Here is a 15,669-nt window from a genome sequence, read left to right as displayed (position 1 = left end):
GAGCCTCTCCTAGCCTATGGAACTCCTTACCCCAATCTGTCCATCTATCTCCTTCTTTATTAGCTTTTAAAGGATCCCTCAAAACCCTCCTCTTTAGAGAAGCCTATCCTACCCACATCTAACAACTGTATTTTAATTTTGTGCATCTGATCACCCCCCACATCTACTACCCTTTGACCCTCCCTTCTAGATTGTAAGCTCTAACAAGCAGGGCCCTCTGATCCCTCCTGTATTGAATTGTATTGTAACTGTACTGTCTTCCCTGTTGTTGTAAAGCGCTGCGCAAACTGTTGGCACTATATAAATCCTGTATAATAATAATAATATACCATTTAAAACCTAAAACATACAGCTTTATATCAAATAAGGAACCAAGAAAGCATATAACTTGCATTATTTAGTACCCTTTCATGAGATAGTTCTTGCCTTCTCCACGTGGATCCAAGTATATAAATGCAGAGAAGACAATGTTATCAGGATGTTCAAATATGTATTTTGTAATGATGAAAACATGTTTATTGATTGGTGTCATGACTGCTGGAATAGGTCAATCATTCTAAATAAAGATAATAATCAAATGCTCAATATCTTGCATTCTCTTTTGTTGTAGAGCCTACCATTGATGTCTTTCAGCCATCAAACAGAGAAGACTTTGGACTGGGAATACAGCTAAAGAAGTAAGTTTGATGAAGAATATTTATAGGAGATTCCATATAGACGAAATCAGAATTGATCTTTAGTTTTCTGATGTTAAACTACATGTTTAAATGCTGGAGGCAAGTGGTGGCGGTGCTGCCTTCAGCTCCAGTTAGATGCTTGCTTTTATTTTTAGCCTTCCCTAGAATGTATATTCAGGGCCTTGAATAGTTAAATTATTAATACAATATAATAATAATGTACTATATACAAAATATAATTTCCTCCCATGTTATATATTGTGCCCATTTTCTATTTTCTTTCATGTTGCTGCATGCTATGTTTTTTCCATTTTCCAAATTACCCCCCCCCCCCCCCCCCACAGCTTTTACCTATCTTGGAGCCTTTTCTTTAATCATTTTTGGAACTTTTCTTTTACCTTAATCCAACCTTTACTGAGTCAACATATTCTTTTAGTCCTGGATAACATTATTACGCTGTCTCCTTTTATTTTTCTAACAGTACACTCTCTGTCCTCCTCCCACTTCTTTATTTTCTTCTCTATCCCCTTTTTCTGTTTCCTCAGGATCTTGTCCCTCTTCTCGTCTCACCAGTGGCGGTATCTCAGTAATGAGGTCTTGCGCTCACAGCAGGAGAGAAGGCTACGTTGGCTTAGAGTCAGTGGTAGTATTAAAAGGTTTCGAGCTGGGTTGAGCATCTTCTCTCCAGTCCCTAAGTGAGCATCTTCAGAGTTGTCCATGTCTTTTCATACCCATTTTCTTAGTCACTGCTGTTTCTGAGTTACTGCCCCATGAATTTAAATCTGTACTCCAAGGACTTAGGGGGTAAAACATATTCTGTATTTTCTAGTATTTATTGCAAATGTGTGTCTGGAATTCAGATTTGAATGAACTCCAGCTTAAGCCATTCACCACTTGTGTGTAAGAGGCTTCATAACAGCTGTCCTTACTTTTTTCTGGGCCATTGTAGTTTAATTGCCATCTGTGGATATCTTAAAAAAACTGAGTAAGGCCGCGTACACACGATCGGTCAAAACCGATAAAAAAGAAGGAATTAAGGTCCGTTTTCATCGGTCCAAACCGATCGTGTGTGGGCCCCATCGGTCAGTTATCCTTCGGTCAAAAAATGTAGAACTTGCTTTAAAATTTAACCGATGGACGCCTAACCGATAGGTCAAAACCGATCGTTAGTATGCAAAAGCATCGGTTAAAAACCCTCGCATGCTCAGAATCAAGTCAACGCATGCTTGGAAGCATTGAACTTAATTTTTTTCAGCACGTCGTTGTGTTTTATGTCACCGCGTTCTGACACAATCGGTTAATTAACCGATGGTGTGTAGGCGCATCAAACCATCAGTCAGCTTCATCGGTTAACCGATGACAACGGTCCTTCCGACCGTTCTCATCGGATGGATTTATCGTGTGTACGCGGCCTCAGGGTTAAGAGAAAAGTACCATGAATATTGATTGAGCCAATTCCTTGATGTGAGCCCTGGACATTATACAAACTCTACCTAATGTATTATCATTAACCCCCCTGGCGGTATTCCCGAGTCTGACTCAGGGTTACATTTTTGTGCTGCGATCGGTAACCCAGAGTCAGACTTGGGCTCGCCTCGCAGCATCCATAGGCAGGGTTTACTTACCTTGTCCCTGGATCCAGCGATGCCACCGCGCTGTGTGAGGGAGCGGGTGCTCGCTCGATTCACACAGTGCCTCTGTGTGCCGTCGATCTCCGTTCCCTGCGACGTTACGACACACGGGAGCAGAGAACAGCGCCAAATTCAAAAAGGTAAACAAACACCTTAAATACAGTATACTGTAATCTTATAGATTACAGTACTGTATGTAAAAAATACACACCTCCCTTGTCCCTAGTGGTCTGCCCAGTGCCCTACATGCACTTTTATATAATAAAAACGGTTCTTTCTGCCTGCAAACTGTAGATTGTCCATAGCAACCAAAAGTGTCCTTTTATGTCAAAAATGGTTTTAGAGCAGCTAGAAAACAGCGATAATAAATTATAATCACTTGCAGAATTGTGCGATAGCGATTTGTGGGGAAATTCGTCATAAAAAAATAAAAGTAATGACAGCGACAATTCTGCAACTGAGCAAATTTCTGTGATTTTGAGTTGATTACATTATTGAATAGTTTTTATTATAATTATATTATTTGTTAGAATTATTTATAATTATTTATTATATTATAATTTATAATTTTGTTTTAAAAAAAATGTCATACCCGGGATGCCTACTAGACTCCTGTTTGGTCAGATTTAAGTGAGTTATTCCTAAGAATTACAGGCCTACAATATAAAACGCCAAATTTCCTTGCAAATAATGGTGCCACTTTCAGCACCTAAAACCGGAAATAATCATACGGCTGGGGAGGTTAAAGTGTATCCAGAGCAAAAACCTTTTTCTTTAGTTTTGAATAAAGTAGACAACTGTTAAAAAAAAAACTTTAGCCTTGTATCTCATTTGGAAGATTTCCAAAATGAGACACAAAATAAAATGTCTCCAAGTGAGGGAAAATTTCCTCTTAGACAGTTGTACCTGCAATAAGTGCTCACAAATATATACGCTTACGTCCTGTTTTGGTGGCAATTGTTGGACCCCACATCACTTTCTATCCCAGTAACCATGACCACTAGGACAAATAGAGAGGATAAATATTTCAGATGGTTGGAGTAACAATATAAAACTGACAGTGGTTCAAACTGCTCCCTACCTAAATAAAATTGGCTAGTGATAAACTTTAAGGAATGTAACTCAACAGAATTAATCCATGTAGGTACTTTATAGATATCAGATGTTTTAGGATGCTCTGGACAGTTCAGTATTCATATGAGATTTATTTGATAAATGTAGATATCACCCCTGATTCACTGTATTACAGGTCTCCCAGTTTCCCCGGAGTTCAGGACTCTGCTGTGCGGAGTAGTCTCACAGGATCAGATCTCAGAAGTGGTCTTGCAGGAACAGACCTCCGTGGTCCCCGTCTCATGAACAGATCAGTGTCCTGCACTCTAAGAAACCCTAAGTCTGAGCTATATAGCAGTCATACCACAACACAGGTGAGGCACAGTTTTTCATCCATCTATTTGCAGACAGGAAATACCAAAAAATAGTACCTTGATAAGACGTTATATTATTTAAAATATTTGTAGACATGTATGCAAAAATAATCTGGATGCAAACTTGTTGAAGTGTTAAATAACTTGTTTCTATATGTGGAAAAAGCCATACTTGCTCATTACACACACAGGCCGTGCTCGCTGCTTAGTATTGCTGCACAGTAGCTGCTTCCTTGTTCTTTTTTCAGGACAGGTTTGTTTGTCTTGCTTGGACTAGCAAAATACAAAATTCTCTGTTGGTAACTTATTCTAATTGAACTACCTAGGCATACAAATAAAGGCCACTAAAGTGCAAATCTAGAAAAACTGCATATTAAATACCATCATATAAATTATAAAACATCCATGTAAGAATTGTAAACTTCATGCCAGAATTTAATTTAGACTTTACAATAACTACTATACAGGATGACAGGGATTCTTCCTGGACTGGAGATCCCACTAATTGGGTTATGGTCCTTTTTAAGAGAAAGTTCAAGGGACATGTTTTAGTACTTGAGGGTTCTCACCCATGCAGGCTCATGGGTTTTGGAGTAGACCAGTTGGACAAGGGGAGGACCGATATCAGTACTCTCTGGATTGGTAAATCCTCATTTGAGAACTGGAACTGGGAGACTTAGCCCTGGTTCACACTGGGTACGATTTGGAACGATTTGAGATGCGATTTGACATGTCAAATCGCATCTCAAATCGGCGGCAATTGTCGGCAATGGCACTGTCCTAATCAGTGCGACGCCGCATCTGCGATTTCAAAAAGGAGTTCCTGTACTACTTTTTGCGATTTCGGGCCGCGATTTACATTAATTTGCGGCCGAAATCGCGGTAAAATCGCGCATTTTACCGCAATTTTGAATTCGCAGCAGTGTGAACCTAGGCTAAAAGAGACTTTTTGTGGGAAAGAGCCTCAAAATCCTGATTACAGGGACTTTGTTTCTGAAAGGGTTTATCCACCTGCAAGGGAGGCTTGAAAAATAGCAGAAAGGAGCCAGCATGTGTTTGTGAGGTACTGTGGATAATCTGGAGACTGAGGCCTCGTACAGATGACCGGATCTATCCGCTGGGATTGATCCTCCGCGGATCAGTTCCAGCAGATAGATCCGGTCGTGTGTACGTCCGAGCGGACATTTCCCGGCGGATAAAAATCCAGCCGACGGATTCCCAGCAGATAAAAATTCCTTAGCATGCTAAGAAATCTAGCCGCTGGAATGCAGTCCAGCGGACTGATCCGGTCGTCTGTACAGAATCACCGGATCAGTCCGTCCGCTCCCCTCCCTCGCATGCGTCGTAATGATTCGGCGCATGCGTGGAAGTATTTACCTTCCAGCGTCGCGCACGTCACCGCGTCATCGTCGCGGCGACGGCGCGACACGTCACCGCGGATGTATTCTGCGCGGATTTCGATCTGACGGTGTGTACAGCCATCAGATCCAAATCCACCAGAGGATTTATCCGCTGGAAACGGTCCGGCGTACCGTTTCCAGCGGATATCCTCTCGTGTGTACAAGGCCTGAGACTCTGTTTTGTTGAGCTCCTGCTGGTTTTTCTGTGTCCTGAAGCAGACAGAAACCCTGAACCCTAGTGTGGGACTAGTATATTGCAGGTGAGCTGTTATAATGTTTTGATTACACCAGGTATGTGGACTATTTGCTTTTTATCATTGAAGAAAGCTGCTCTTTTGTTTGCTTCTTTTGAATGTCCAATAAAGACTTTTTCATTTACCAAGTGAATGGCTGGTATACTTGTGCTTTCCACATTACACTATGAATAAAACGTATATTTAGTTGAACTACAGTATAGTGAATGTAGTAGAATGCAATAAAACAAAGCACTGAACAGACAGTGAAGTAACTCTTGAAAAGGAGCCTACAATATTTTTTTTAACAGACAGCCTTATAAAACCCATGTGATAAACAGCACAGATAAAATGCAATGTGAACAAACAGAGAGGTAATCAAAATTAAGCAAATGCACTGGTCATATATTGACTAAAGACAGGCAAACATTAAACTCTAGAGCAAATTGTATTATATTGCAGCTTCCCATTTCTTAGATGTGGTGGATGCATTTGTTTATTTAATTTTATTTGTGTGTACAGTATACCTCTGCGCTTAGTGTAATTCTCATGTAAAAATCAAAATGAAAGTGTTACTAAACCCAGGACCCTGCATTCACTATATCCAGGGCCGTCTTTAACACAGAGTAAAAGGGGCTGCTGCCCCCGGGCCCAGCCATTGTTGTGGGGCCCAAAGCAGCTGCCTCTTGAGCTCACATTGTCCACAAATAGTTGATAATTGGATTTGAGAGGACCCAAGAAAATGTATGCCCAGGGTTCAAACAATCCTAAAGATGGCCCTGACTATATCTGGTCTCCCACACTACATGGAAATGTAATTATTTTACTAAATATAAACAGCTAAATACCTTTTCTCGTCAGAAGTTAGAGCAGGCTTGTGACTTTTATCAGTGTCTGGCCAAGTATTGGTTAAGGCTTTTGGGGAGAGTTTTTTGACTGTCCTATGTGACTGCAGGACTCCTTACCCTTTGTCTGGACAATGCTGATTGGCCCTGTGCTGATCCCATGCACCCTCCCATGAAAAAAAAAAAACCTCTCTAGCAATACACACCAAACTGAGTATGTGCAGAGTGACTCCATAGACTCTGTGTTATCAGAAAATGATTAGGGGACAGTGGAAGGAGGGAAGGATCAGAGAAGCCAGGATCAAACAGCCTTTTTACACAATGAAGAGGATTAACCCCTTAGGTTCTACAGTGAGTATAACAAGCATGCTTTACCGCATATACAGACTGATTTGACTGTTGTGGGTTTAGTAATGCTTTAACCACTTAAGGACCGCCACATGACGATATACGTCGACAGAATGGCACGGCTGGGCACATGGACGTACAGGTACTTCCCCTTTTAGAGCCCAACCGTGGGTCGAGAGCGCATCGCTGGCGGCGCGCTCGCGACGCAGTCTGAAGCTCCGTGACCGCGCCCACGGGTCACAGGAGCTGAAGAACGGGGAGAGGTGAGTGAAAAAACAAACCTTCCCCGTTCTTCTCTGTGGCTCGTCACTGATCGTCTGTTCCCTGTCATAGGGAATGACGATCAGTGACGTCACACGTCCAGGAACGCCCCCCTACAGTTAAAAAACACATTAGGTCACACTTAACCCTTTAGCGCTCCCTAGTGGTTAACCCCTTAACTGCCATGGTCATTTTCACAGTAATCAGTGCATTTTGATAGCACTTTTCGCTGTGAAAATGACAATGGTCCCAAAAATGTGTCAAACGTGTCCGATGTGTCCGCCATAATGTCGCAGTCACGAAAAAAATTGCTGCCATTAGTAGTAAAAAAAAAAATTATTAATAAAAATGCAAAAAAACTATCCCCTATATTGTAAACACTATAAATTGTGGGCAAACCAATCAATAAACGCTTATTGCGATTTTTTTTACCAAAAATATGTAGAAGAATACGTATCGGCCTAAACTGAGGGAATTTTTTTTTATTTTATATCTTTATATTTTTTGGGGATATATATTATAGCAAAAAGTTAAAAATATTGCATTTTTTTCAAAATTGTCGCTCTATTTTTGTTTATAGTGCAAAAAATAAAAACCGCAGAGGTGATCAAACACCACCAAAAGAAAGCTCTATTTGTGGGGAAAAAAGAACGCCAATTTTGTTTGGAAGCCATGTCGCACGACCGCGCAATTGTCATTTAAAGCGACGCAGTGCCGAACCGCAAAAAGGGGCCAGGGTCCTTAACCTGCATATTATTGGTCCAGGTCTTAACCAGTTAAACTTAAACGCAGGGAAAACTGCACACTAAACAGTGTTTGAATACAAAAACACTAAGACAGATGGTATACCCAAATTTGGATGAGCTATCCCTTTAAAGTGGAATCGGTGCAGGAATTTAAAACATCAATTTCATAATAAAAGTCCATCAAGTGTCATAACAGAAAATTGCAGATCCACTGCAGACAGTTTATACCAAGTTCAGTCCCTTAGGCACTCCAATCCAAAAGAGCTTTAGAGGCTACGTCCCTACTTATGTGGCAACCTTCTCAGTATGGTGACAGCTCACTGCTCCACCAAACACAGCAACAGTCGCAAGCCACCAAGTATAAGAGAGAATAAAGCACACTATAGTAAATTACCAGAGATCAAAAGGCTGCTTTATTAAAAGACATGTACTCACAAGAACTCCAGTTAAGGTAGCGACAAGCAAAACACATAACAATCGCACGCCGCTCAGATCTGCAGCCAAACAGGATGACATCATTGCCAAAGGTTCCACGCCTCCTTCCTTTTCTTTTAACCTGGTGATCTGGCCAGTAAGTTCAACTTCCTTTACCAGGCCAAGCGATTCAGCAAAAGTAGCAATTAGAGTGATAAGACAAGCCATTTAATACTGACAGGGTGTTTGCAGCTTTTATTCATTTATGCCAAACCGTTATCCCAAAATGAAAAAAAAAAACTGTTGCAGTAACTGCTTATAAAGTGTTAGCTGGACTTTAAAGCGGTTGTTCACCCTAAAACAATTATATACCATTACATCCAGCATACTTCCGACATCTACAGTATGCTGTTTTTTTTTTGCTGTACATACCGATTTATTGTTATTTTCCCCCCGGGTTCTGGCTCCCGCGGGAGTGGGCGTTCCTATTCCGAGGTTAGATGATTGACGTCTGGTGAAAAACTTCCCCTGGCGCATAAGGCGCGTCACCAGTTTTCTGTAAGTAGCTGACCTGTAAGTCGGCTCTATACGGCGCCTGCGCCCGCCGTGTAGAGCTGACTGCGCATGCGCCATATAGTTCAGCTACTTACGGAAAACTTGTGACGCACCTTATGCGCCAGGGGAAGTCAATCATCTAACCTCTGAATAGGAACGCCCACTCTCGCGGGAGCCAGAACCTGGAAGCCGCGGGGAAAATAACAATAAAACGGTATGTACGACAAAAAAAATAACAGCATACTGTAGATGTCGGAAGTATGCTGGATGTAGTGGTATATAGATGTTTTTTAGGGCGAACCTCCGCTTTAACTTGTTAGGCAAGTCCAGCTACAGTAAATCTGCTAGTGCATTAACATTACCCTCTCCTCAAACTGACAATGCTGCTGTCCAAATGTGTCTCCTTGCTCCTCCATCCACGGTGGAGACACCCAAAGACAGAAAGTGTGTTACTGCCTGGATCACTAGGTAAAAATAATGAAAAAAAAGGCCTAAAAAACATCTATATACCACTACATCCAGCATACTTCCGACATCTACAGTATGCTGTTATTTTTTTTGTCGTACATACCGTTTTATTGTTATTTTCCCCGCGGCTTCCAGAAAAAAAAAAAAAAAAAAATGCAACCATGACATTTAAGGATTCACTACAATATATACATTTTTATTTTATTTTTATATTTAGTACTGAAAGAGCAAATTTTATATTTTACATTATTGCGAATATACAGTGATTGCAAGAATTCGGTAATATACTGGGAGAGCAAGTAATTGGCAGTTATTTTATCTGTTTGCAGCAGGGGACACAAGGTCATTGTAGCAGCTGATGTATGTGTCATTGAGAAAATAATGAACTTTAAATAGCAAGACCGGGGGTTATTATACAAAGGTCTAGTGGTGGATGTAATTCTATATTCAAAATAAGCCCTGTATGTATGTAAGCTTGCTGTAGAAACTAAGGCTATTGAACTTTCTGGTCAAATCCGCTAAAAATAATCCAGGTGCATTAAAAGGTTTAAAAAGTCTTATAGCTGGATTCAGGTAGATGCGCGCATTTTTACGGCGGCGTAGCGTATCGTATTTACGCTACGCCGCCGTAAGTCAGAGAGGCAAGTGCTGTATTCACAAAGCACTTGCCTCCTAAGTTACGGCGGCGTATCGTAAATGGGGCCGGCGTAAGCGCGCCTAATTCAAATGAGGATGAGGGGGGCGTGTTTTATGTAAATGGGTGGTGTGCATTGCTCCAAAGTACGCCACAAGGACGTATTGGTTTCGATATGAACGTAAATTACGTCCAGCCCCATTCACAGATGCCTTACGCAAACGACGAAAAATTTTCAAATTTAGACGCGGGAACGACGGCCATACTTAACATTGACTAGGCCAGCTATTTGTTCGACTAACTTTACGCCGGAAAAAGACATACGTAAACGACATTAAAAAAAATGCGCCGGGCGCACGTACGTTTCTAAATCTGCGTATCTAGTCATTTGCATATTCTACCCTGAACTCAACGGAAGCGCCACCTAGCGGCCAGCGTAAATATTGCACCCTAAGATACGCCGCTCGTATCTTAGCCTAATTTAAGCGTATCTGGTTTTCAGAATACGCTTAAATTTAGGACGGCGTAGATTCAGAGTTACGTCGGCGTATCTACTGATACGCCGGCATAAAGCTACCTGAATCTAGCTATTAAACTGCATTCACACCTGAGCAGAGCAATTTTCAGTCGTATTTATTTATTTTTCTCTTTGTGCGTTTTTGCAGGTATAAGAGCATTTAGAAGTTTATTTCAAGTGCTTTACACGTGAATTTGGGCTTTAGGCATTTTTGTTTTAGCCAATAAAAAACACTGGGGAGAAGACACTAGTCCTCCTTGAAGGCTTAAAAAATGCCTGAAAAACTCAGCAAAAACCCTTGATTTAGATGTTTTCAGGTGTTCCCATTGAATTCTGTGGGGCCAAAAATGTACAATTCTGTCTCAAAAGAAGTTCATGTAGCTTTTGGAGCATTACGCTTAAAGCTACAGGCATCTGAACGCTCACATGTTAACAGCCGCCACTAAAATATATAGGATTTTGGATGTTGAGCATTTTGGAGCTTCAAGCTACAAATTGCTCAAGTGGAATTTGGGCCTTAGGCCTCGTACACACGACCGAGTTTCTCGGCAAAAACCAGCAAGAACCTTGCTGGGAGATATTTTTTTGCAGAGGAAACTCGTGTGTACATTTTCGTCGAGGAAACTGTTGAGAAACTCGACGAGCCAAAAAGAGAGCAAGTTCTCTATTTCCTCGACGGGAGTCTGATTTGGCTCATCGAGATCCTCGACGGGCTGGTTTTCGACGAGAAACTCGGACGTCTGTATGCTAAGAAACCCGCGCTTGCTCAGATTAAAGTATGAGACAGGGGTAAAAGTAGCATTTGTAATGGAGATAACACATTTTTAAAGCTGTAACAGACTGAAAAGTGCAAATCGTCTCTTACCAAACTTTTATTCAACACGCAAACACATGAAATTAGCAAAAGCAGCCCCAAGAGTTGTGCCAGTGGAATCGAACTTCCCCTGCCGTTGTATGTGTTGTATGTCACCGCGTTTGAGAACGAGGAGATTTTGGCTTGACTGTGTGTACGCAAAGAAAGCTTGTCGGGTTTCTCAACAAGCCTAACAAGGAACTCGTCGATGAAAACGATGTGTCTTTTCCGACGAGTTTCTCGGTCGTGTGTACGAGGCCTAACAGGTTGGGGTGGATTTACAAAAACTGGAGAGTACAAAATCTTGTGCAGCTGTGCATGGTAGCCAATCGGCTTCTAACTTCAGCTGGCTCAAAAAAGTTTTGCCCCAAAAAAAAAATCTTGCAGAGCTGCACCAGATTTTGCACTCTTAAGTTTTAGTAAATGATTCCCTTTTTTTTTCTTTAGAAAGCAATTATAGATTTAAAAAACTCAACACTTACTAGGATACTGCATGAAAAGACCTTTGTGTGGATGCAGTGGTATAACTGCAATCAGCAAAGCTCATGCTTCCTGCTGATTGGTGAGCTCTAGCATAGCTGCAATGAGTATTGGGGATTGTAAACATGATCTACCTTGGATGCCAAATACTCTAGGTACTTAACATTCTTTATTCTTTTATTTATTATTATAGCCTGTGGGCCAGATTCAGATAGGAGATACGACGGCGTATCTCCTGATACACCGTCTTATCTCTAAGGCCGGCCGGTCGTATCTATGCGACTGATTCAGAGACGGTGTGTTACATCGTCTGATCTTAGGCTGCATTTCCAGGCCGGCCGCTAGGTGGCGCTTCCGTATCTTTTACGCGTCGAATATGCAAATAAGGAGTTGCGCCGATTCAGAAACGAACGACCGCCTGGCGCATTTTTTTTACGTCGTTTGCGTTCGGCTTTTTCCGGAGGAAAGTTACCCCTGCTATATGAGGGGTATGTGCGGCGTATCCTGTGTTAAGTATGGCCGTCGTTCCCGTGCCGAGTTTTGAAATTTTTACGTTGTTTGCGGAAGTCGTTCGCGAATACGGCCGGACGTAATTTACGTTAACGTCGAAACCAATGACGTCCTTGCGACGTCATTTGGAGCAATGCACGCTGGGAAATTTTGCGGACTGCGCATGCGCAGTTCGTTCGACTCGGGGACGCGCCTAACTTAAATATTACACGCCCCCTACCCACCGAATTTGAATTCGGCCGGGGGAATTACGCTACGCCGCCGCAACTTTACAGGCAAGTGCTTTCTGAATAAAGTACTTGCCTCAAAAACTTGCGGCGGCGTAACGTAAATCAGATGGGTTACGCGGATCTAAAGATCCGCTCACCTATCTGAATCTGGCCCAGTGTTTTTATTTTCTCAAAGAATAAGTGCAGATACTCCCCTTGTCCATGTCTCCACCCCTACCCACCTTCGAGCACTGTCCCTTGGTTCCACCCACTACCCACCTCCCAATACCACCCCTTTTGGAGAAAACAGAAGCAAGAATCATTTTGTGGTGCTAAGAAGTTTGTATGGAATTTGTTAAGGATAATATAAAAAGCAGTAAAATACATCCCTTGCAGCCAACAACAATAGCCCCCCAAGCAACAAGAGATCCCTCCGGAAACAATAAACCCCCTAACAACAACAGATCCATCCCGGAACAATAGACCCCCACCAGCAACCATAGCTCTCCCAAAAGTCAGCAATAATAAACCCTCCAGAAGCCAGCAACAATAGACCCCTCCCTCAACAGTAGAACCATCCCAGCAACAATAGACCCCTCCCTCAACAATAAATCCCCCCCAGCAACAATAGGTCCTCCAGCAGCCAGTGTCAATGGAACCTCCAGCACACCCCAGCATCCCTTGCCATTAGATATATTCAGTGCTGGAGGTGCCAGAACTGCTTTTCCACACATTCCAACAGAAAAAAGCCCTAGTTATGGCTACAACTTACTGATCTTGCTCATGTACTACGGGCTGAAATATATTCTTGAGACATGAAAATGATCCCTAGGGCTCTTCTGGTGTAAACAGATTGGGTAGGATTGGTATAATCATTGTCACTGGTTTCCAGTACTTTATGAAGTTACTGTGTGTGTGCAAGTTCAGTCTCAAATTGGATACCTCATTTATTACCTACTGTTTTGTACTGCTGTCCCTTGTAGAATCCTACATAGATTCATATCAAGTCTGTACATATTTTTCTCTGTGCAGGTCAGTGGACACTGTAAGACGGTTCCTACTCTAGAATATGGCTTTTTGGTACAGGTGAGTGACCTGCGAGTTTCTTAGTCCATCTGTTTAGAATTTAACAACAATTATAGGATTTCTCAGCACTTAAAGTGGATGTAAACCCAATGTTTTTTTCCTTGATGTCACAATGTAGAGAATAAGATTTCCTATCATCTTTTATTGTTCAGTGAAAATTAACAGACTTCCAGATAAAAACCTGTCTAAATAAAAAGTCCTTTCCGTCCCCTTGCTTCGAGTAACAGGGTTTTTACATATCTTGTGCACTAGCTTGGACACATGCACATTCCTGGATGTTTATCATAATATGGGGGGTGATCCACAGTTCATTGTAAGAGGTAATGTATGTCACTCGAAGCAAGGGGACGGAAAGGACTTTTTATTTAGACAGGTTTTTATCTGGAAGTCTGTTAATTTTCACTGAACAATAAAAGAGGATTGCTCAGAGCTGGATTAACTCTGTGTGGCAAGACTGGGCACAGATGATAGGAAATCGTATTCTCTACATTGTCACATCAGAAAAAAAAATTTTTTTTGGTGGGGTTTACATCAAATTTAATTCTCTATTTTCTCAGAACCTTTTGTGTATTAGTGCCCACTCTTCCTCTGCTTTTCAGTTATTTCATTTTTATTTATTTATTAATCATGGCATCTCCTTATTTTGTTTTCATGTTTAGATAATGAAGTATGCAGAACAGCGCCTCCCCACTTTAAATGAGTATTGTGTAGTATGTGATGAGCAGCATGTCTTCCAGAATGCATCCATGCTCAAGGTAGGTCTTTGACCATGTTACCTTATGCAACTTCTCAGCATTGGCTATTGTTAATGGTTGCGCCTTCCTTTTATTCTCTCTCCTCTCCATGACCAACATCTTGTCTCTTGCAGCCAGCAGTGTGTACTAGAGAGCTTTGTGTTTTCTCATTTTACACTCTGGGAGTGATGTCTGGGGCTGCTGAAGAAGTGGCTACAGGAGCTGAGGTAGTAGTCCTTCTTGAGTTGTTGCCTCCTCTTAGCATGTGTTCAGGTCCTTGTGCAGCCCTGTGCTAAACCATGATTTTGGTTTTTTACTTGCAGGTTGTAGGTCTGCTGGTTGCCATGTGTCGAGCGGCCTTGGAGTCACCACGGAAAAGTATCATATTTGAGCCATACCCTTCAGTAGTGGACCCTAACGACCCAAAAACACTGGCCTTTAACCCTAAGGTGACCTAGAGTTTTTTTTTTTTTACAAACTATTACCCTTACAGCTGGCCTTTATATATAGCATTGAAATATTTGCATGCATACAAAAAATAAGGTATATTTTTGGTTGCTGCAGGCTTTCCAGTGACCAATCACTACTGAATAATATATCTGCCAGTAGACTTTATTCTAGCACTATGGAATCCTTTCCAGAAGTAATATGTAGCTAACGGGGGGGGGGGGGGGGGGGGATGGTATTCTTTAACTGGCAGCACAAGGGTTGTTAGTAAATATAAAAAAGATATAAACTACAATCAGAATTCATAGTACTTTTAACCCGTGGAGCTCTGGAAAAAGTACCCTCCTTCAAAACCAGGCCGTTTTTTTGTGATAGGGCATTGCGTTACCTTACCTGACAATTCAGGTCATGCCGTGCTGTACCAAAGCAAAATGTATGTCATTTTTTCCCCACAAATAGAGCTTTCTGCGGCGACAATTTTAAAAAGAAAAACAATATAAAAAAAATCGAATTTCTTTATAAATTCAGGCCAATATGTATTCTGCTATATATTTTTGGTAAAAAATCCAAATAAGCGTATTTTGAATGCTTTGCGCAAAAGTTATAGCGTCTACAATTATGGAATTTATCCTGGAATTTTTGTATTTTTTTTACTTTCAAAAGATTTTTATTTTTCATTGCAAAAGATAAACAGAACATAATATCGGCACGACATATAACAAGACATTAAACATCATAGAGGGGTGGGATGCGTAACAAAATATCAGCAACAAGGCCCTATCAGGTCTTTCGAGGCACCAATGAGGGCATAATGAGAGAAAATGTAGTCATTACCCCTGGCATGTCGGTATTAAGAATTTGATTATTTTTATTTTTTATACAATGGCGGTGATCAGCGACTTATAGCAAGTCTGCAATATTGTTGCCAACAATCTGACACTAACTGTCATTTTTAACACTTTGTGGGAACCAGTGACAAAAAAATTTGCACTGTCACTGTACTAATGACGCTGGCTGGAAAGGGGTTAAACAGCTAGGGCAATCGAAGGGTTAAATGTGTGCCTAGCCAGTGTTTGTGTACAGTATGTGTGGAGCTTTTACTAAGGGAAGTAATGGATTTTTTTGCTTTGCAGAGAAAGAAAATCCATCACTTCAACTGTCAGAATGGTGCTCTGCCTTGTTTACATAGGCAGA

General features: G+C 41.4%; 1 protein-coding gene across 6 annotated transcripts in view; it reads left to right on the top strand.

Annotated features, from left to right (window-relative positions):
* The window catches only part of PARP6 (poly(ADP-ribose) polymerase family member 6), a 109,195-nt gene that overhangs the window by 51,681 nt on the left and 41,845 nt on the right, over positions 1-15,669 (top strand). For 5 of the 6 annotated variants that reach the window (XM_040343034.1, XM_040343033.1, XM_040343038.1 and 2 more), the window contains 7 exons: positions 611-677; positions 1,223-1,372; positions 3,558-3,735; positions 13,241-13,294; positions 13,954-14,049; positions 14,163-14,255; positions 14,352-14,477. In XM_040343034.1, the coding sequence (XP_040198968.1) occupies positions 611-677; positions 1,223-1,372; positions 3,558-3,735; positions 13,241-13,294; positions 13,954-14,049; positions 14,163-14,255; positions 14,352-14,477 (764 nt within the window). The remainder of the gene's footprint in view (positions 1-610; positions 678-1,222; positions 1,373-3,557; positions 3,736-13,240; positions 13,295-13,953; positions 14,050-14,162; positions 14,256-14,351; positions 14,478-15,669) is intronic. The other variant, XM_040343039.1, reaches the window with a different exon arrangement.

Source organism: Rana temporaria, chromosome 3 (genome assembly GCF_905171775.1).
Source record: "Rana temporaria chromosome 3, aRanTem1.1, whole genome shotgun sequence".
NCBI classification, from domain to species: Eukaryota; Metazoa; Chordata; class Amphibia; order Anura; family Ranidae; genus Rana; species Rana temporaria.
This window is presented reverse-complemented; position numbering and strand designations above follow the sequence as displayed.